This window comes from Heterocephalus glaber, unplaced genomic scaffold, assembly GCF_053883595.1.
Source record: "Heterocephalus glaber isolate CG9 unplaced genomic scaffold, H.glaber_assembly_v1.0 deba00001504, whole genome shotgun sequence".
In the NCBI taxonomy this organism is placed as follows: Eukaryota; Metazoa; Chordata; class Mammalia; order Rodentia; family Bathyergidae; genus Heterocephalus; species Heterocephalus glaber.
In genome coordinates, this window is record NW_028258324.1 from 34,104,956 (window position 1) to 34,127,874 (window position 22,919).

General features: G+C 38.7%; 1 protein-coding gene across 11 annotated transcripts in view; it reads right to left on the reverse strand.

Annotated features, from left to right (window-relative positions):
- Window positions 1-13,647, reverse strand: part of Ccnl1 (cyclin L1) — a 57,602-nt gene extending 43,955 nt beyond the window's left edge. For 9 of the 11 annotated variants that reach the window (XR_015440896.1, XR_015440903.1, XR_015440900.1 and 6 more), the window contains exons 1-10: window positions 12,503-13,647; window positions 12,161-12,235; window positions 11,634-11,743; window positions 5,885-6,005; window positions 4,448-4,512; window positions 2,623-2,722; window positions 2,416-2,520; window positions 2,182-2,323; window positions 1,860-1,971; window positions 1,676-1,774 (exon numbers count right to left, since the gene is read on the reverse strand). Coding sequence is in view for 2 of the 11 variants with exons in the window: in XM_004834507.4 (XP_004834564.2) it covers window positions 535-883; window positions 1,676-1,774; window positions 1,860-1,971; window positions 2,182-2,323; window positions 2,416-2,520; window positions 2,623-2,722; window positions 4,448-4,512; window positions 5,885-6,005; window positions 11,634-11,743; window positions 12,161-12,235; window positions 12,503-12,811 (1,587 nt within the window). In the remaining 9 variants the exon portion in view is untranslated. Of the gene's footprint in view, window positions 1-91; window positions 884-1,675; window positions 1,775-1,859; window positions 1,972-2,181; window positions 2,324-2,415; window positions 2,521-2,622; window positions 2,723-4,447; window positions 4,513-5,884; window positions 6,006-9,826; window positions 9,900-11,633; window positions 11,744-12,160; window positions 12,236-12,502 lie in introns of those variants that run through there. The other 2 variants (XM_004834507.4, XM_087186420.1) reach the window with 2 other exon arrangements.
- Window positions 13,648-22,919: the final 9,272 nt, after the last annotated feature.

Genomic DNA, 22,919 nt, shown 5'->3' on the forward strand with positions numbered 1-22,919 from the left:
AAAGAAAAATAGGCTTTGTCAGGAAATCAGTACAGCCATTTTACTAGTAAAATTTTGCTTTTTAATAATTTAAAGCAGATATTTGAAGCCGTTTAGAAAAACAAGATTTGTATTTTATTTCCTTGTAAAAATCTTTACACATGCAGACAAACCAGTGTTAGGAAAGTATTCACTGTCATTTAAACAAATAACCGCTTAAATAGAACAATGTCTGCAATTTTTATCTGTATAAAAATAAGATACATTTTTACAGAATTCACGCTCCAGTTTGTATAGCAATAAACAATACACAACTATAATAAAGTACAATTGAACCTGACCATGGTTTTCAATTAAGATACTGCTAGGGCATTTCAATGTGCAAAAAAAATTTAACATAGTTCTTTCCAAAAGAAAATGTCCTCAGTGTTTCTAGAGACCTAGAGGGTTTTAAGAAATCAAATCCTAATCAGTTTGCTTTTAATGGTTTGAGTCCATACATCATATTGTAGATAGGTAAAAACCAGGAAGTGATGCAGGCTCAGAGGAAGAAAGTCAGCGTCTGTGCCTGCCATGTCCTGAGCGACTGCCACCATGGTGCTTGCCTTTGTGGGATCTCTCAAAGGAGCGAGATCTTTCACGCCTGTCCCTATGATGTCCCCTTTCATGCCTGTGTTTCTTGGCAGCATCTGAGTGATCCCGAGACTTGCTCTGAGATCGAGAACGGGATTTTTTCCTTTTATGACCATGTCTATTTGAACTTTTTAAATCATCTCTGGCATGCTTGGCCTTAAGGTGAGGAGAACCATGATTATGATGTCTTCGAGGGCTTTCACTGTGACTGCGGGACCTGCTTCTTGATCTTGAGCTGTATGTTCCAGATCGACTCCGCCTATTATTATAACTTAGATAATAAAAATTTGAGGTTTAGATTCAGTTTCTACAGGGAACAGATTTAAATTTGTTAATGAATAACAACTGATTATAAATACTTAGCTAAATCAATGACTAGCCAGAAACTAAAAACTTTTCTAAATCTTCCCATCCTTCAATTGTCTCACTGAAGCCTAATAACATTAGCAAGGTACTCTACTTTCAAAGAAGGGGAGCAATTAGCAATTTTTACAAAGTATCCTAGAGCCTTCATTATCTTCACATGGTTGAAGAGCCACAACACAAGGAATCTGCCATCTAATTACAAAGCTAACTAGGGAAGACTTTCGTTTTCATTAACCTTATTGGTTATTAAGACATTACAAAACAGTGACATTTTGTAACTGAAACTGAATGGAAAGACACTGTTTTCACATTATAAACAAGACATTATATATTTTCACAGTAATTTGTGGGCAGTCTCTACACTTCTCAAAAAAACTCCAAGAACAGACAGAATGTCATTAAGGTATGCTACACACAAACAAAACATTACACACATCTAGAATACATCCGCAAGCTTATTTTTCTGCTAATTTACTTCATGTTTAAAAGCCTAACCTGGGCCAGGGATTTAGCTTAGCGGTTCCAGTGCCTGCCCTGCAAGCGCAAGTTTCCAAGTTCAATTCCCAGTACGGGGGTGGGGGGAAGCACTTAACCCTAGCCTAATTGTCAAAACAGGCCATGTCCAATCTTTTCATAAGAGCAATAATCTTTAAAGACTCCAAATAAGAATGCTTTCCCTAAGGAATCATTTACTTACTGTCTTCTTGGAGTATGTGATCTAGAACGTGATCGGGTTCTTGACCTTGATCGACTTACACTTCTGCTATTTCTACTTGTCTTGCTGTCTTTTCTTACACTTCAAAAAGCAAGATTATTTTAGTTAATACTTAAATAAAACCAAAAGATTCCTCAAATAAGTTTTCTAATTCAAGTATACTTACCCATTGTAAGGGCTTTTGGAAGCCTGCTGTCTATCCTCAGGTTCTTTTTTGACTGTCTTCACATTAATGCAGACTGGAGACTTCTCTTCAGTCTTTACTTCTCTTGGTGATGCTTTTGAAGACATAACAATTTGTTAACCATTGGACTTAAGGGCTAAAAGTTTCTAAATGCAACTCAAAGTACTACACTTCCAACTATATCACCTTTAGGCGATGGCTAGCTTAACACAACTGTTTCTAGGAAACGGATACATGGTGAGCTTTTCTAATAAAGATAATCTCTCAGTGGCCCCAAGTAATTTCAATTCTGAATTTCTCTTACATGGTTTAGAGGCTGGAGAAAATCCACCAAGTGTTGAAAGGGCAGGAGTTCCATCAGGATTTAATCCCTTTGCTTTTAATTTGGCTTCCTGCAAGGCTACTTTTCTTTTTTCTACTTCTTTTTCCAGCAATTCATAATTAGGCTGTTGAAGAAAAATTATGTTAGTATTTCCCCTTTAGCAGTGTATAGCTTCTTGGCACTGACAATATTAGTACTAATGAGTAAAAACAGTACCTTTTTTCTGGTATAAAGCCTAAGCGTCTCTATACAGATTTCTTGGATCTCCTCTTCTGTAGTACCAAAAAGGAGGAACCAATGGGGCCTAGTTGGCAATGGAATCTAAGCCAAGGAAAGAGAATATTTCAATTGTTGGTTTTTATTGGAAAGTCTAGTAACTCTTAGGATTTAACCCACAGAATAAAACAGGCTACTTAAACCTACCTGAAGTGCTCTAGCTGCAAGGTAGATGCAAGCACATGCTATAGTCTCTGGTTGAAAGCGAACAAAAACATTGGTTCGAAGACTGTCATTCATATAATTCCTGAAAAATATTTCAACTATAAGCTTTGTACATAAACAAACCAGTTCTTCTAAAGCTTATATAATTTGGAGACTCAATCTACTTTATTCTTTTTTCTTCTCTTATATTCATATCTTCATATTCTAGCATATAACAATTCTAAAATCAAAAAAATTAGTAAAATTAAGAATGTAATATCAGAATCATTCTTTACTGTCCTCTGTGACCAAAGCCCCTTTAAATAATTCAGCTTTACTATCCATATTACCCGTTAATGTATTTCTGTAATAAGAAATAATGCTTTAGTAAGTCAATTCTGACATGACTATTTTCAGAAATGACAAACCACTCCAACAATACTTCAAGCCATTAATTACTGACCATCTCTCCTTTATCCACAATGAAAAGCAGTGCCAACCAAGTTCTTTGAAAACTTAAAATAACTGTGACAGGGGTAAAAAGACATTTTTGGTAAGTTATACTCTTAAGAAAACTAAACTACTTGAGAAAAATCTAGGTAGGGAAGTGAAGAGCAATAAATATACATAACCACCTTGTTTACATACCTTTTTTTGCAGTATAAATAACAGGAATAAACTATTTCAATTAACAAACTGCTGGAATTTCTAGTGAGCCTTCCCCACAACTAAACTAAAAATCTACAAATTATTTAGGCTGAAACTAAATGAATTATTTCTTAAAAATCCTTACCCATAAAAACTACTAAAACCTGTTTTGTAGAACACATCAAAGCCATGCATTTTATAAAAGGAATAAGACTTCTGTGTTATTACTAAATATTTATGGAGTCCAAAAGATGTATGGCAGTCATAAAAAAGACATTTTGCTGGAAAAATCCAGAACATAAAAATTAAAATAATTAAGTCACATCAACAGCTTATGAAGTTGAGTTGTGGCTGAGCCACAATCTCCTTGCTTGACCTTAGCCAGCACTCCAAAATATACATCTGCATCTCAAAGGTCCAAGTTCAAAAGCATTTAAGTCATATTAACTTCTTAAAAATGAAGTACTTATTGCAATATCACTGCTTGAAATAGCACAGCAACTGCAAATTAACCCAGCATGAGAACTGGTGCCCATTTAAAGATGCAGGTTGTCACTTCTTTGGCATAATTCATGCTATACACACGATATATGGAAATTTAGCCAAACTCCTCTAACTTTAAAAAAATCATTTAATTAATAATGGCTGGACAACAAATTTATCAAAAATGAACTATTCATTTTGATAGTTACAGGTATACATTAAATACATAGGCATGTTGAATAGTTACTTCTAGAAGCAAATATACAAATCCTTTTGACACCCCGACAGAACTAGAAGATGCTGCCAGATGGATATGGACCACTTCAGTGAATCTCGGATGAGAGCTTGCACTGGATTGGCTGGAGAGCAGGGCAGCCAATCAGGCCATCCTGAGGTCATGGGCTGAAGTGCAGAGGGCAGAGTTCTATGACTTACCATCATGGACTACCCTTTAATTAAAGAGTAGAAAAAAGAACAAAGTTAAATTGAGTTCTCCATTAAAAGTAATAAGTCAAACCAAGAAAACAGGAAGCAGAAATAAGCATTATTGACCTTTTGGTTAAATAACAACAACAACAACAACAACAACAAAAAACCCAAAACTTATCTCGTTATTTTGGAAAAAGAAAATGAAACTTACTTTATTTCTGCTTCTGTTTTCCTGGCTAGAAATGAAATGTAAAAAAAAGGAACTTACCAGGCAGTTTGAACCAGGGTTTGATTACGTTCACATTCTAAGACTTGTAAATACATAACAATGATCTGAAGGATAAGGGAAAAAAAACTCAATTCAGCATAATGGTGCTTCTTTCTCACAGACTCCAATAAACTAAAAATGTTAGGTACAAGTTCTGTTTCTTCTATAAACTGCACAGATAATACATACCAACCTACAAAGCACTCGGGATCCAATGTGGGTTATTATGTTACTAGATTCAATAAAAATTATGTTTAAAAGTATGTCCCAAAATTGTAGAGAAAATAATGCACAATCTGCTCAATAGTAAACAAAAAAATTTGGGCTGTGGATGTAGCTCAATGGTAGAACACGTGCCCAGCATGTATCAGGACCTGGGTTTAATCCCCAGTACAGAATAAATAAAACTTTACAGAGACTCTACTCTGTTATGGGCACTGTGATAGATTATTTCATTTAATTTATCAAGACATATTTTACATCCCCTAAAAACCCTATAGACACAGTTTTTAGAGTTACAATAGCTATGACACATTGTTATGTTAAGCCCAAATATTATAGTAAATAAACTGCAACGAAGCTTACCACACTGACATCACAGTAAATAATTTTATCTCAGTATCTTTCCCATTCTACAATTTTAATAGTGAAAATAGAGAAAGAGACAGCTGCCAATATCATACTGTTAACAGAGGCAATTTTTTTTGGGGGGGGGGGGTGCCAAGGATTGAACTCAGGATCTTGCACTTGAGGAACCACTGAGCTAAATCCCCGGCCCAACAGAGGCAAATTTTTATCCCCAACTGTCTCGGATCTAAGCATCCAACTCTAGTAACTACTGAGCTATTGTTTATATTGATAATATGAAAACCAAGAAACCCTGGAGAAAACCTATCAACTTTTTAATAATGGTAAGAATAAGCAGCAACTGTGGTTTGAACACTAGTATTCTGGCAGTGTGCCAGGTCTTCTGCAGCCACATATTTATTCCTCAGAATGAAGTATTCTACCAGCTAGTATTTCAGGTGGGAAAACTGGGATTTAACCACAGAAAAATAAAAAGAAATTTTTAAATTAAACAATTAAGAGCAAATATTTGAACCTGTTTTGACCTTCATTTTTCTGATTATGCTCAGTGTCCAAAAGAATGCTTTTTATTTTTTATTAGGTTTTGGGACAGAGTCTCACTATGTAGTTCAAGCAGGCTTTGAACTCACGGCCATCCTCCTGCCTCAGCCTCCAGAGTGCTGGGATTACAGGCATGCACTACCATGTCTGGTTAAGAATATTTCAAAACCAACATCAATTCTCAAATACATATATATATATGGACACACACACACACACACACAAATAAAATATAAAATCAAGTAACATAAAATTTTAGGAAAAGCCCTAATACTTACGAAATATAATTTTGTATATTCTACAACTCACCTTATGAGGATGCTTGACATGAACACAAAATCCCAACTCCTTTAGCACCCTCCTCTCTGCCTTGATAACTTGGTTTTTGGTGTTAATGTAGTTCTGATCAAGAATCAAGGGGCTTGGAGTCCTAGTTTGTAAGAAATAAAATCAAAACTGTTTTGCACATCCAAAAAATTTTATGTGTGGAATCTCCGTTTTCCCTTCCAACCAACTATAGGCAACAGAAACCAGCTTTTTTAAACTCCTGCAAACAAGTTAAAGCATTCATCTTGTGCTGTCCAAGTTATGCTATTTAAATACACACATCCAGACTTAAGTTCCTAATGGAACTAACAATTCTAAAGCAGAAGTCACCCAAATAGTCTTAATTTATCCTTGATTTCTGAACTTTGACTAGTATATTTAACTTTAACATGATTCATCATCACAAACTTCAATAGGTTCCAGAGACTTTCCAATGACAAAATTAATGTGCTCCAAAAAGGGGCAATTTGTTTAACCCAACTGTTCTAATCTCTGCTCAAACAAAACCAACCAAACTGAAACCTAAAGAAACCAATTGCCAAATGAAATGTTACAAATCTGTTTCAAAACCCATACTGATCTATGAGATCCACACCTAAATTTGGTCAGAGGTGTAATCACAGGCAACTTAGTGTACAACCAAAACAGAATGAAAGATCATATTGAAAGAAACAGACTTCCAGCATCTGCCTCCCAAGCGCAAAGTACTGAGTTCAATCCCCAGTACCAAAAATAAAAGAACCAGGCAGAACATATTCAAGGTCCCTGAGCCACAGTAAATTCTGGTAACTTCAAGTTTTTCTACTACATAAGTATGAAAACAGCACACAGAAACAGTGTTGTTCCTGTGATTTGTTTTCTGATAGAAAAAAACCTTACCATTTACAGTAAGACGTCTTCACAATTTGACATTAGTTTTTATAAGGAAATGTTAAGAAATGGGGACTTTCAAGTCTATGAAACGTACCATGTTTCTTTGATACATTCTTGGATCCAACCAACAAAAACTACATTTTTATCAAAACATTGACTATATGGTTAGGGTATGGGTAGAACATTCAAGTATTTTCTCCCATAGTCATTTTTAGCAAATAGATTTAAGAATTTTTTGCTCTGGGCAGAATACAACTTTTTATAAGATACATAGTCATTCTGAATATTTAACCCAATGTAACACTTGTTCCAGAAAATGTAACTTCATATTTTTACAAACAAAAATCTTTTTAAATACATACACTTGACGGTTAAGAAAAATATGACACATTATCCCCTGTGGTGACATAAGGCCAACCCCCTCAAAACAAAAACCACCTATCAAGTATTTTCCTCATTTTTCTCACCTAAATTATAGTAAATATAAATGAGTCTTGCTAGTTATTCTACATCTTTTTCAAATTACATTAAAAGTTCAGGGAGCTAAAAAGATGAAAATTAGCAAGATCAGTTATTACTTAATGCTGAAAAACATCTTTCACTAAATTCAACTGCTATTACATCTATAAAAGACATAAGGGCAGCAACTTGGGGAATAGGCTGCTAACATGAAAATAATGAAGCCAGGCCGGGGATTTATTTAGCTCAGTGGTTCTGCTGCCTGCCTTGGAAGCATAAGGTTCCGAGTTCAATCCCCGGTACCAAAAAATATATAAAAATTAAAATGATGAAGTCATTTTATCAGGACACAGGCTACAAACTGCTTTAAAAAAATTAATTCATATGAGAGCATTCAACACACGTGAAAACATGGCCTTAAGGCTTATGATTTTTCAAGTTTTACCATTATCACAAGAAATATAAAAAAACCCAAAACATCATTTCCACTTCAGACTCTTTGATGACTATTACATAACTGTTACTTATGGTTAAACTGGAACTAAGACCAAAGCTTCATTACAGCTGCACAACACTTAACTCCTAACTCCTGCAATCCAGACAGTAAATGACACCTTTAAAATTCCTATATATGGGCTGGGGATTTTGCTCAGTGATTCCACCGCCTGCTTTGCAAGCACAAGGTGCCGAGTTCAATCCCCGAATCAAAAAAACCAAACCAAAACAAAACAAAAAACCTTATATAATTTTATGAAAGTAAAGATCTGTAATATTTTTCTCCATTATGTTGACCAAAATTATTTGTAGTTTTTACTAAGAAATCCTGCTTTACGAATTGCTTTCAAATGGTGATAAAATTCATTTGTTCTTGGAATTAGGCTGCTAAACACTCGTTTGGCTTATGGCTACTTATCTGGTCTCAAATCAGACCAACTCATCAATTCTGCTTCTATTATTTTCCATCTATTTTGCCTTAATTGGTGCTGTAATTTTTGCACGCCAAAATCTCAATGACTTCAAAACACACAGGAAATAAAACCTAGTATGTTACTATTATTAAAACTACATGTTCAACTTGTTTAGTCCTGCCATGGCCTAGTTTCAATGTTAACTTTGTGGCTATAAAAAATGATGCCATCTCTTTGTTCAGAATTGCTTTTACCTCACAAATCAAAGGCTCAAAGAAAAATTTACAAATGCCTTATAGATTACTGTGTACTAAAGATAGAATACATAAATCTGCACAATGTTAACTTAGGAAAAACATTTAGTAAGTTTTACTTATGTAACAAAGTATCCAGTAGTACTTTTTATAGCAACACATATTCAGTTAAAGCTGGGTAAAATAGAATCTTTTCCCCACTCGGGTAAATGTTGCTTGCCCATACAAGATCTAGAGAGGTGGCAGTTAAAAATCTCTTGTGAGGATTTATTTATTCAGAGAAACTCAATCATGACTAATATTCAAACTACCGAATTCCTTCTCCTCTGCTTCAAGTTTCTATTGTCAGACTTTTCTGATTAACTTATATGAGAACAATTTTTAAATCTTAAGAAATCTTCGTCTTTGGTCATTAAAAACTTATTTAATAGCTACTTTTCTTTAGCACAACCAATCTGATGGAAATATAACTACAATTTAAAAACTCAAAATTAAGGTCCAAACACTGTCACTCTCATTCAAATGTTATAGGCTAGACTCTGGTACTAGTTGTTCGAGAGACTGTATTAAAACCAGATGAGCCATATATAAATAGAATATATAGAAATTTTCAATACCTACTTCAAAGGAAGGAGAAATTCTTTAAGGTGTTTAAACTGAAGGCCATATTTATAGCCACAAAAACAGACTGCAGATAGTAAAACTAGATTAAATATCACTTAAGACCTCTCCAACTCCTACGATCGATAGATACACTGAAAATCCCACAATAAGTCACTAATAACAGCAGTTAAGCCAATCTTTCAGTTTTAAACAAACCTTTAAAGTATAAACCTGGGCTCCTAAAAAACAACAAAAAAATCCTTTACTACTTGGAATACGTTATACAGAAAAATGTAAATTATATCTGGAAACCAGTGAAATTTAAAAAAGCAATCTTTCCTTTAAATTCAGCCACTTATTCTGAACTATAAAAAACTAAAGGGGGACAGACCAACTAACCCAGGTGGAAGCCTAGGCATTGGTACTTTAAAAACGACCCCCTAGTGATTTAAGTATGTAGCCAAGGCTGAAAGACAATGACAAGTTACATACCTCACTAGCATTTTCAAGGTCATACAATAAAGTCATGCACAAATTGGGCTAAAACACATTGAGACTAACTGATATGCTTATCTGAAACAAGTTATAATATCAATGATACTTTCTAACATTAACCTATGCCCCCCCAAAACAAAAAGAAAAACAAACAAAAAAACCCCAAACAAAACTATAGTTCTAATAACTTGGACAGCAAAGACAAAAGCTTATAACAAGAAACAGGAGTTTTTCTAAATGGTTCACCAGTGGCCAACCTGTTAGTCCCCGATTCCAGTGACCTATTCTCAGAGCACTGGCTTCTCCTTGGGGATTTTCGATACTTCACTCACTGTTGCCATGACGACAGCTTCATCTCTATGTACCACTCCACATCACCCAGGCTTTGGTAAATGTAGCTGGTCGCTGTATAGTCGGTTGCAAGGGAAAAAAGAGTTGAAGTTAATAACATATACAAGTTACATGTCTGAGTAAACTTGTAATACGCATAGAAACTTTTACATCCTGCTTTTTTAAAAAAAGAAGGGGCTTCCATGCAATTAAAAAGTCCTTTTAAATTTCATGCTATAATCAGACTTCACAAAATCAATTTCTGTAATGACCAAAAAAAATGCAGTTACATCAGACACAACAGTTAGATAGGGTTATTTTAAATTAGTTCAGAAGACCTTATTCTGACTTGAAGAAAGAAAATTTAGGTCTAGCAGGAAAAGGAAATTTTTTAAAACCACGTGATATTAACAGCTAGCTCAAAAGATTCAAACACTACCAGAAACGTACAGCACTTCCTTTATGCAAACAGAATCTGCTGACTTAAGAGCCCTGTATTAAGTGTCCTTTTGTTTTAAAACACCTTGAAGAACATCAGCCACATATTTAAATAAAACTTAAGCTCAAACCTTGCCGAATACCAAACTGAAATCTTCCCATTTCTCAATGATTCCTCACCAAGACACTAAAGATTATTTTGAAATTAAGTAAAAGATTGTTCCTAACAGAATGCAAAAAGATGGGCAAGAAAAAGGTAAGAAAACTAGAAAATGCTATGAAACAGCATTTAGATAGCAATGTTTCAGACTTTCTGAAGAGGCTAATCATTTTAAAGTTATTTCACTATTTGCTTCTCTTGGTAGTTCCACACGACTGCCAACTTTCAGATACTGCTAAAAGATTACTTAGATAGAATACTAATTCGGCACTAAATACTCAATCCCCAAAGAAGACTTACAATCCTTTTCTAACTCCCTTTCACACTCAGTACAAGTTTGTATACCACCGTCACAGTTCCTTAAAAAGAACACAGAAGCTCATCTACACCATGGATATCCTTCTGCAGCATGTACTAAAAATCACCCACAGACACAGGAAGTCCTGCAACAAACTTTTTGGTACTGCCTCAGATGAACACTTAGATCCACATAAAGTTATCAGGTTATCACAACACCTAAAAAAAAAAAAAAAACTATTTCTGTTCTTTTTTTTACAAGTTCAAATACACAGGCTAACTCTAAAAACGACTCAATCAATAAACCAATACTATGAGTTATTTTTCTTACTCAGTCACTGACTACATCTGACCAAAACAAAATACCTGTTCAATCCCTCTGACTTCAAACTTTTATCATCCTGCTGTCCTTTCAGATCCAGTATTATGCAATATATTGTACTTCAATGTTGTGAAGTACTCTTAACATAAGCCAACCTCAATTCACAGGATTTAACTGCGACTTCAAGTAGAAAAACAATCTACACAGAACTTTGCCACAATATTAACTTGAACTACAAGTGTTTAAAACATCTAGCCTTCAGTCTTCTAGAGAAGGAAGGGGGATGTAACTTACAGAATACACTCACACTTGAGTCAAATTCCCTTTCTTGTTTAATCTTAAGTCAATGGACTGGCTTCAGAGAACTGTTAAGACTGTCCATAATTGCAACTGCCTCTATAAACTGGATAGATGGTTAATTGGGGTTTTTTCCAAATTAATTTCAGCATCAGCTTTCCCTATATGAATTTTAATGCTTTATTTAAAATGCTTTCTTTTGCATCCACGGTAATTGGAGAGGAAAGATGTTTTGATGACTGGTGTGCAGTACAGCAGTAGTAAAGAGTGTTATGTTTAATAATGCCAATCTTACCTTTTTCCTCTCAACTGGCGGAGGTGGTGAAATACATTAATCACATCTCTTATTCTTCTAGGTGCTTCTTCAATTTTTGATGCAAGATTAATACAGGCCATGGCAACAATCTGAAAGAACCCATAAGTGGACAAAAATAACTGTTATCTCTCTCCACAGTCTAACAATTTATTCTTATCCAAGAACTTCAAAACAACTGGGACGACCCTTGGTGAAATATTAAAATTGACATGCCTATTACCCTCTACTGTTTGCCTCTTAACTCTGGACCCACAATCAACCTAAGCCTCGAGGGAGTTGTACGTTAAGTTGAAAACTAATTCTTTCTAAGAGCTCACGTGGGCTGAGGATCCATTTTCTAGTTTGTGAAACAATTCTGTGGGGCCCCACTTCCTAGCGAACGAGAAGTAAGTACAAAGGCTTAAACTAACCACTCCCTTTCAGGAAAAGCTGGCTGCCGACACTGACCCCCCCCTTCCCATTTCCAGATGAAGAAATCGCATTTCGTCCGCCTCCGCAGTGCTTACCTCGAAACTATGTTTGACGAAAGATTTAGAGTAGAAAAAACGATGAAACAACACCTGCCCCGTTGCCATCGCCACCTGCAGACAAGAGAGGGGAACGGAAGCGCAAGGGTCAGGCGGGCCCGCACCGGGCGCCGCCGCCATTTTGTGCCGCCGCTGTCTTCCCTTCCCCCTCCCGCCGCCGCGCTCAGTCCAGGCCGGCCTCCCTCCCCCTCCCCCTCCCCGTTTGTCAGCCCAATCTCCCGCCAGGGTCCAGCAAGAGCCCGTGGGACTGGGGCACGGGGGTCCTGGATGCCGACGAAGGGCCGCGAGGCAAGGCGGGCCCAGACGACCCGGAACACTAACCTGCGGTAGCCGGAGGAGGATGCCGGCGGCCTGGATGAGCTCGCAACCCAGGATGCGCAAGTCTGTCTCGCTGGGCAAGTCAAGGCCATCCTGCATGGACGGGGTGGGCGACAGCCTCTCCTCCGGAATCAGTGAGTGGTCGATGGTTAGAGAAACTTCCGAGTATAGGCGGTCGCCGATGAGGATCCCTCCGGTTGTAGTCGTCGTGGTGGTCGTCGTACCCGAACTGGAGCCGCCTGCACTCGGAGCGGCCGACGAAGCGGCGGCGGCGGCGGCAGCGGTCGAAGTCGGGTGAGGCCCGGACGCCATAGTGTCTGCGAGCTGTACGCACACCCAACGCAGCCGGAACCCCGAGAGAGACTAACCAGCGTGCTCGGCGCGACGGATATTCCCGTGACCGCCGGGTTCTGAGGCCGCTTCGCGCAGCGTGCACTTCCGCCCTGACGTCACCACGCCGACCGGCGCGCGCCAACTAGTCCCTCCAGACCGCGCCCCGTCCTGTGGGTCCACACCGGCTCATGTCGGCGCCGGCTGTGTCTGCCCGGGTATCCTGAGGCCTGTGGCTGAAACGAGGCCAGGTCGCCAGACTTGGAAAATATTTAGTTACAAGAATAAGAGAATTTTACGAAAATACTTTACCCCCAAGATAGAACTGGCAGAATACTACCCCTGCGCGATTTTAGTAATTTGTCTAAAACCTGCTTCTCTTCGGGTCGTCTGCCTTCCTCTAATAAAAGGTCGCGGTCGCGATTGCGCGGCGCAAAAAGGAGCTCAGGCCCACTTTAGCCCGCACTTGTTGACTCTGGTGTGCGAGGACGAACTTGTAATTTAAAGTGGCCAGTGAGCGGTCCTTCAGTGCTGCTCTAGAATGTTGATCGAAAACAGGAACGCCCGTGTCGTTTCCAGTGAAAAAGTTCGCTCTTGGAGGAAGCCGGGCCTCTCAGTTGCGAAATTCGGACCCTGCCTGTGACAGCGCTATGACTTTCAGTAATCTGGAAAATCCCTAGTTCCAAAAATAATCTTAGGGCGAGAACTTTACAGAGGTGACTTGATTATGCCCGAGAGTCTGTGTATTCCCTACGTGGTTGCTGCAGTTAAGCAGAAAGGGAGAAATCAGCTTCAGGTTTTTTTCTTCTAATAGCAATTCCCAGAATTTTCTCAAATTTGAAATTAAAAATTGTACTGATCCAAAGTACCGTACTAAAAAATTAGACAATTGGTTTGTTCATCTTTTTATCCCATTGTTGGTCTTTGGAGACCTGTCTAGGGTTTAGAAACGTCTTTGCCTTCTATTACATCCTTGAGCGTTATTATTTTAAGGCTAAATGGTTACATTGAGTATCAAAAGTACATAGAAATTTGGATCTATAGAACAAAGGAAATTTGGATGCATTTTATTTATTTTCTGGTTTTTGAGACAAGCTCTAACTATTGAATGTAGCCCAGGCTGGCCTCGAACTCATGTGGGATTACAAGTGTGCGCCACCATGCCCCGCTGGATACGTTTTAACATTTGTCGGTGATGTCACTAAAGTATAATTATTTTAAAACTCACTTTTAAAAAAGATATTATTTCCACTTAGTAAAATCTCTACTCGACCTACCCCCATTCACAGCGCTCGTACTGGGGCTCCAGCCCGGGGATTCTGTATCACTGTACAGTGTCCCCAGCCCTTTGTATTTTTTATTTTGAAACTAGGTCTGTTCAAAGTGGGCTTAAACTTGATCCTTCTGCATTAGCCTCCTAAGTAGCTGGAATTAGAGACATGCACCACCATGCCTGGCAGGGGGAGCTTTTAATACATACTGATGTCTGTTACCTGCAGAGATTGATTTAAGGTGGCTATGTCAGTTTTTTAGTTTTACCCATCCTCTAGTTGGAGTGTACCGTCCAGAGAGTGATCTTCTGGGGCTGGCTAAAGCATTTAACCTCTTTGGATGTCATTTTCTTCTTTCTGACTCAGCTCCTTCCAGGGACTCTTCCCTCCAGTATTCAGGAGCCATTTAAAGGGTTTTAACAAACTTTTAAAGTATCTTCAGTTTCTTTAAAAACGAATTGATGGTATGCCCATTTGCTTGTTTTGATAGTTTGTGTTTATGTGATGTTATCATTGCGGAAAGCTGGGTAAATGGTATATGGGAATGCTGCTACTTTTAAAATATGTCTTGAGTCTTATTTTAAAAATGAAAAATAAAACCCAAAAACTGTGATTGATTATATGCACCATTGAAATATCAGACTTCAGTGAATTCACCACCTGCATTTGTAATGACTTTTAATTTAACTTATTTTAAAGACAATTTTTTTGAGATAGGGTCTCTCTATGTAGCCCAGGCTGGCCTCGAACTCATGGCAATCTTCATGCCTCAACCTCCCAAGTGTTGGGATTGTAGGCATGTGCCACCACACCTAGCTAAAAACAATTTCTTTTCTTTTCTTTTTTTTTTTGGTACCAGGGATCAAAATTGGGACCTTGTGCTTGTGAGGCAGGCAGCGGAACCAATAAGCTAAATCCCCGGCCCCTAAAAACAATTTCTTGATGAAACCATTCTTCATCAGGTGGAAGAAAGATAAAAGATCCTGGACCATGGGTGCTGCCTCCAGCTTCCAGTCTATGTCATGGGTAAGCTCCTTTCTCTCTTGCTGTTAATGTGATAAATGCTCAGTAAACCAGTGCATTCAGGAAATTGCTCAACTTGACTCTTGGGATCTTTGTGTGCAGATAGAGAGTAACCATTCCTTTCCAATAAACTGGCTGTGTTAGATGTTAACATAGTTTGTATTTTTAACCTCTAGGTCAGTGACGAATCAAAAAAAGTGTGGCAGGCATAGGAGGGAGGGAAGCCCAAGATGGGGAAGGAGGAAGTATTGCTTGCTCTCCCATAGTATACCTTTCCACTTTAAAAATTTCTTTTGAACTGAGGACCTTGTGCATGCTAAGAAGACTCTACCCCTGAATCATACCCACCTCACCTCCCTTTTGAGACAGGGTCTCAATAAATTGTTCATGCTGGACTTCAATTTTTGACCTTGTGATCCTCCTGCCTCAGCCTCATGAGTAGCTAGGATTACAGGTATGTGCCATTGCACCCAACTCCTACCTCTCCACTTTTGATATGTTACCCTAGTTGACCTCCCATCTTCCTATCTCCTGTATCTGGCAGTCATTTTCAGTAGAGCCGAAGTACCCAGAACAGTTCTACAACTTTTCCCCACTCCCTTGTAACTGTACCCCTCTGATGTGAGCAGGACAAAAGCCATCCCATGATTCTGTATGGTTTCAGACTTTGAGTCTAAACTAGCTTGTGAGCAGTGTGATAACCATACAACCTGTGTGCCTGTGTGATAACTTGTGAGGGAGCCATATGGTGTGATAACCACATGGTCTATGTGCCAAACTTATCTTGTGAACCCCTTTAGAGAAACCTATAAAAAATATGTTTTATGAAAATTTTTTACCATAAAGAAAAACATTGTTTGTACCAAACTCCCCATAGCATAAAAGACAAAACAGTCTTCTGGTGCAATGCTTGTGGACTTTGCCTTGGGAACTGCTCTTCACAGAGCTGCCACTGGCTTGAGCTCCGCAACTGTCTGTGACTGCGTCATTCTGCTTGTCTGAGATGCCCCGTTTGACTCCTGGCCTGTACTAGTCTGTGGATCACTGTGAGTCCCAGTGCTCAATCTCCAGATCACTGTGCATTCCAGCAATGCCAGTTCCCTCTCTGCATCCTGCCCCATGCTCTTATGGCGTGGCGACCAGGTAGAGGAAAGATGAAAGATCTTGCACCGTGGGTGCTGCCTCCAGCTTCCAGTCTATGTCATGGGTAAGCTCCTTTCTCTCTTGCTGTTAATGTGATAAATGCTCAATAAACCAGTGCATTCAGGAAATTGCTCAACTTGACTCTTGGGATCTTTGTGTGCAGACACAGAGGCTCCCTTTGGCTCCTCTGAGCCCCAAGGTGGCTTAACTTTTTGGCCTGAAAAGTGGCCCGTGTCCACTTGTGACACCTTAGTATATCCAAAAGATGCGACTGTCTTCATTGTCTCTCTAGCTTCAGCAAAGTTCAAAGAGGTAGGTCAAAATTTTAGTCAGCATTCACTCATCAAGTGGTGGTGTTATTTTAAATTCTAATTTCATTTTTTAATAAATCCATCACTAGGCCAAGTGAGGTTGGTACGTGCCTGTAATCCTAGCTGCTGGGGAGGCTGATTGAGGCAAGAGGGATGCAAATTCAAGGCTAGCCTGGGCAATTTAGAGAGACTTTGTCTCAAAATAAAACTTTAAAAGGGCTCAGTGTAGAATGTAGCTCAGTGTAGAATGCTTGCCTAATGGGGAGGGTTTGGGTTAAATCCTTACTACCATAAAAACACAAAACAAAAACTCTTGCCTAAGCTGGTCCTATAATCCCAGGACTTGGGTGGCTGAGGCTGGAGGATTGCTGTGAGTTGGAGGCCAGCATAGTGAGTTCAGGGCCATCCTGAACTACAAAGTGAGACCTTGTCTCAAAAAACAAACAAGCTTTTGACTAAACCAGAGGATGGAGGGTAGTAGAGCTACTGGCCCTGCTCCACAAGATTGTCTTAAGGAGGACAGTTCTGTCCTATTTATTTCAGGGTCAAATTCTAGACAAATCATAATTTTTTAAAACTGTTACATTGTTTCTAAGTTATTTTGGGGAAAGTTGTCTTTCCATGTTACTATCTACTTTTAAAACATCAACATTAAAGTGTGAAAAGATTAAGAGTTATTTAGAATTCTGGAGGATTCAGAGGTAAGAAAAGTAAAGTACACATTTTATTCATAGAAAAGCACTAGTAGAAATTAATTCAGGAAAGTAAGGCTATTTGTCACCATGAGGAAAAATGGAATGGTAAGTCTGTAATTATACACTGTGTCATCTTTTTCAACAGAGATTTTGTTAGTAGACCCTGAGTTCATCCATTCTGAAAGGAAATCCAGTGATAACGTTATTTGTCTACTGTTTCAATACAGCCAAGCTTCAAATGACAACTGAAGAGAAAAAAACAGAATTACCAATGGCTTCCCTGAGGCTGCTAAAGTATTATATTCCTGAGGTTTAAATTGTTCTCATTCTTAAGCTGGGCATGGTGGTGCACCCCTGTGATCCCAGCATTCTGGAGGCTGAGGCAGGAGGATCACTGTGAATGCAAAGCCAACCTGTGCTACGTAGTGAATTCAAGGCCAGCCTGGACTGCATAGAGAAACCCTGTCTTAAAAAACTTTTTTTCTGTAGCAGAAATCATTGAGTATTTGATTTTATGCATGAAGTGTTTGTATAGTTAAGTGACTGTTTTCCATTTAGTCCTGTGGCAGTTATATGACCATACACATGCTGGTGGGCTACTCTCCTCGCTAGAAAGAGAATCACTCTGAAAATAAGTTATGATTAACAATTAGGCGTATGTTATTTGGTAAATCTGGTAGCACTACCCTGGGTGCTTTGCTGCTGGGCATGCTGAGAATTAGTCCTGAGTGGGCAAATATAATTTTCTCAACAGTAAAAGGTAATCTGCCTGGTCCCCTTGCAGCATCTTGAGATCATAAGGTTTAAAATCCTTTGACTAGTCACCCAAGTATCCCAAAGTTCAGACTCATCTTTGTTGTTAGTATCCTCTTCTTCCTGCTTCCTTAGGCCCCCTAACCCAATCCAGGGCCTTGCACATGCTTCACTACTGAACTATCCATAGACCCTTATTTCTGCTTTATTCTGTTTAAGCACTGAATCCTATTGGTCCTTCTCTGATGGTAAATATTGATTGACAACTCAATTGGCTTGAGAAAGGCCTAGATTAGCAAAACACATGTCTGGGTGAGTTTGGGTGGATCATGGGGACATGACCCTGGGGACTATGTCTGGTCCCTGGCTCCTTCCTCCGAGGCTCTTGCCCTGCTCTCTGCTTCCTGGATGCTATGAGTTGAGAAGCTTTCACCTTCCGTGCCCTCCCACCATGATGTTTCTGCCTTGGAGCCAGCTGAGCATGGACACCTCTAAAACTGTGAGACCAAATAACTTTTTTCCTTTAAATTGTGTGTGTCATATTTAGCGCCAGCAGCAGCAAAACTGACCAATATACCTTTCTTAAAGAAAGGAAATTATACTTGAATCTTCCTGTTCTGTTTGTCTTCACAGCTACCTACTGTATCTGCTGTTACCTGGTACCTGGATCATCACAGTAGCTTCCCAAATGGGAGGCTCCTGCTGTAATTTGACTTGAGAGTAACCTTCAAAGGCCCAGGTATTAAAAGTTTGGCCACCAGGGGCTGGGGATTTAACTCAGTGGTTTTGCTGCCTGCTGCGCAAGTGCAAGGACCCTAGTTCAATCCCCGGTACCCCCCCGCCCCCCCAAAAAAGTTTGGCCACCAGCTTGGCCCTATTGGAAAATGGTGGAAACTTTAAGACCTACTGGGAGGTCTTTGGGTGTTGGTGGTTGCAGTCAGAGACATGCCTTCATAGGAAATTGTGGGGCTCTGGTCTTGGGCTCCCTCTCTTTTGTTGCTTGGCCACAAGTTAAGCAGTTTTGGCTCCACCATTCACTCCTGTCATGATGCCTTGACACAGGCCCAGAAGCAATGGGCTGATGGGTCATGGACTGAAACCTTCAAAACTAGAAGCCAAAATAAAACTTTTCTCTCTACAAGCTGATTATCTCAGGTATTTGATATGCTGATGGTGAGCTACCAAGTGTATCTCCATTTTCTTCCATCCTTTATCCATCTTGAAAAATTTCTAAAGTAGATTTGAAACATTAGGGTGTTTATCTCACTTACTTAAAGAACATTTTGGCATTTGGGCCTTTCCACCAATTTTGTTTTGAGACAGGGTCTCAATATGTAGTCCAGGCTGGCCTTGAACTCACTATGTAGCCTAGGCTGGTCTCAAACTTGTGGCAGTCCTCCTGCCTCAGCCTTCCCAGAACTGGGATTACAGGAGTGCACCACCATGCCTGCCTCCACAATCTAAATTAACCTTGTCACTCATGTCCACATCATCACCTCACCTTATTCCTCATTATGTCTGAACCAAGACCAGCTAGACTTGACTTCTTGCTAACATGTTATTTAGTTTCCCAATTTCACATTTTCCTTCATTCTTTTTCTCAAGCCTACAACATTCTTACTTCTTTCTCCTAATCATATCCTACCTATTGTTGAGGTTTAGATGAAGTTCTACTTCTTGTTAGAAGCCTTCCCTGCCTAATCTAGCTTTTGCTAATTTTCTCTTTTGTTGGACCTCTAAAAGAAAAAAAACTTTCTATACTCTGTAAGTACAGTAACTGAGTCTATATAGATAAACTGACAGTAGACAGATTGACAGAAGAAAAAGCATATAAATTTATAATGTGCATAAGGACATCAGAGGAAAGAAAAAACAAATGAGATCTAGAAGCTTGCATACCCTCTTCATAGAAGAGCAAGGATGGGGTCTTTAGACAGTATTACAGGAGTAAGTGATTTGGGGAGAGTGGACGTGGACCCTCATGGAGTGATAGCCTGTGATGGGTCTGTCTGGGCCACTGTGATTTAAATGTAATCTCTCTGGTTGAAGAGATTCCTTATGAGGGCATGAATGACAGTTGGATCTTTTCTGTATTTAGTTAGATAAGGAAATGTCAAAGAAACCCCCTCCTTCCATTTGGATGAGAAAAAGGGGCAAGAGACAGTACCCCCCCCAAAAGAAAGAAACAAATAACAAATAAACCACAAAAAAACGTTGAAAAAGTTAGTGAGATTATTCTGGATTATCCAGAGTCCCAATCTAACCATGTGAAGTGTATGTGTGTGTGTGTGTGTGGCTTGAGCCTAGGGCATGCTAAGCTACAGCTCTAGCCATTTTTACTTTTTAATTTTGAGTCAAGGTCTTTTTAAACTTCCCAGGCTGTCCTCAAACTTTAATTCCTCTGCCTTAGCTGCCTGAACAGGAGGGATTATAGGCATGTGCTGCTGTGCTCTATCCACTAGAATCTTGAAAAGCAGAAAGCTTTTCCAGCTGTGGTCAGAATCACATGTGGCCTTGAAAGTATGGTCAGAGAGATGCAATGTTGCTGAGTTTGAAGCTGGAAGAAGGAGACATGAGTAAAGGAATGCAGGTTGCATCTAGGAGCAGGAAAAGGCAAAGAAATAGATTGTCTTCTACAGCAACCAGAAAGTAATGGCTACTGTGTCCACACCATGATTTTTATCCCTGTGAGACCTATGTCGACTTCTGTTCTACAGAATGGTAGCAGAATAAATTTTTGTTCCTTTAAACCACTAAATTTGTGGCAATTTCTTACAGTAGCTACTGAAAGCTTATGAAGGATGATATGCCATTTCCTAATGTTCTTTAAACATGCTTCTCAAACTTTAAGATGCGTAAAGTCACTTGAGGATCTTGTTAAACTTCAAATTGTGATTCAGTATGTCTGGGTGGAGCCTAAGATTGTGAGCTTCTAAAACCACTTCCAACATTTCTTAAAACACATCTAGTTGATGCTGACACTGCCAGTCTAAGGACTATATTAACAATGATTTTAAACCTTAGATGATTTTCTCTCTTTTACTATCTTTGTGTGGAAGAACAAACCAGTGGTTGAATACTAGGTCTGGGCTTAACTATTAGGTAAAAAATCCTGTCACTTGATAGCTATATGATGTTAAGCAAATTACTTAATTTGCTTAAGTCATTTAAGCAATTATTTAAGCTCAGTTTTTTTCACCAATAAAATGGTGATAGTAATACTTGCTTAAAGATTATCATCAGGTAAAATCATTACAGATTAATGCAATTGTTTTCCAGTTCTTGGAAATACAAGTTATCTGCCTGGTGTGGCCCAATGTTTGAGGCCTATTATACTCCCAGGGACTTTTGGTTGTCAGCTGTAAACTTTTTGTATTCATTCATTCATTAATTCATCATCCATCCATTTGTTCATCTTTAAACTCTTTATTTATTTATTGACATCTAAGTACCAAGTTGTATTCCAGGCATTAGGAATATGGTGACAATTAAAACAGATTCTCCTTTCAAGGGTGATGCAAATGATACACATTTAAAATGTGATAAATTTGACTAATATTTTCTAAAAAAGTTGGAAGGATCTTTGAGATATATTATTAAATGAACAAAAGAAAGTTCCTGCACAAAATGTATATTGTGATCCTTTTCATATGAAATTAAGAATGTACTGGGGAGAGGGGAGGACAGGGTGGGGTAGTAAAAATGATTAAGATGCAGTATGTATATGTGCCAATTCCTCAAGATGATTATAATCTTATAATTTGTATCACAAACATACATCAATAATAATAATAATAATGATAGAATAAGAGTATGTGTATAGTGTATGGGGCTAGAGGTATGGCTGTGTCATAAGAGCAAGTACTTACCATGCCACAGGTCCTGGAATCCACAGCGTAAATAAATACAATAGCTAGGCATGGTGGCACACACCTGAAATCCCAGCACTCCGGAGGTTGATTGAGGCAGGAGGATCACCACAAGTGTGAGGCCAGGCTGGGGTACATAGTGAGTTCAAGGTCTCATAGTGAGACCTTGACTCAGAAAATAAAATAAAATAAAAATTGTATAATTGTATCTATCTGGAAGATACTACCTTTGCAGAAGGTAATAAGGTAGTGTTGGTGAGAGACTGAGGAATAGACACGCAGGTGAGAAACAGGCTTTCATGGTTTACTTTGTGCACTTCTATACTGCAATGCTTTTCCAACTATCTATAGTGAAGGATTCTTGCCATGTAGTGGACAATTATTCTTTTATGAAACCCAATAAAGATGAGTTACTAAAGTGAAATTTCAGAGCCAGGCATGGTAGCACATGCCTATAATCCCATCACCTGGGAGGCTGAAGCAGGAGGATCTCTGCACGTTTCAGGCCAGCCTAGACTGCAGCAGACCAGCTGCAGTTGATGTAGGGTAGGAAGGGGAGATGTCCTGGGCCGGCGATGAGAAAAGAACCTTCACAATCAATGTTCAGGTTCCCTCTGAGAAGTCTCAGGGTCTGATTTATTTTTATATCTTTAAGCAATAGCTGGGAGGCATTGGGCAGAACATGTTTACATTTTAAGTTGCCTTAGCAATTTCTATTGAAGTAAAGGTTATTTTTTGCTAAACAAAGTACAATTTCTCTAAGCTGTTTCATTTCATTGAACATCATGAATACATATTTAAAAATTACAATTGTCCCCTTATTTACCCACACCTAAACAGAACAGAAAGTAACTTAATCAGAATCTTTATATCAGCTGGGGTACAAGCAAGGTTTAATCAACTAAGTGTCAAACTTGGGGTCACCAGCTGGCCCTTGAGAAACTGCACAATGGTTAATATAGTTTGCTATTAGCTCTCTATTTTTCTATACCTCTATTCATCTTAACTAAATGTCACTTGGGTTC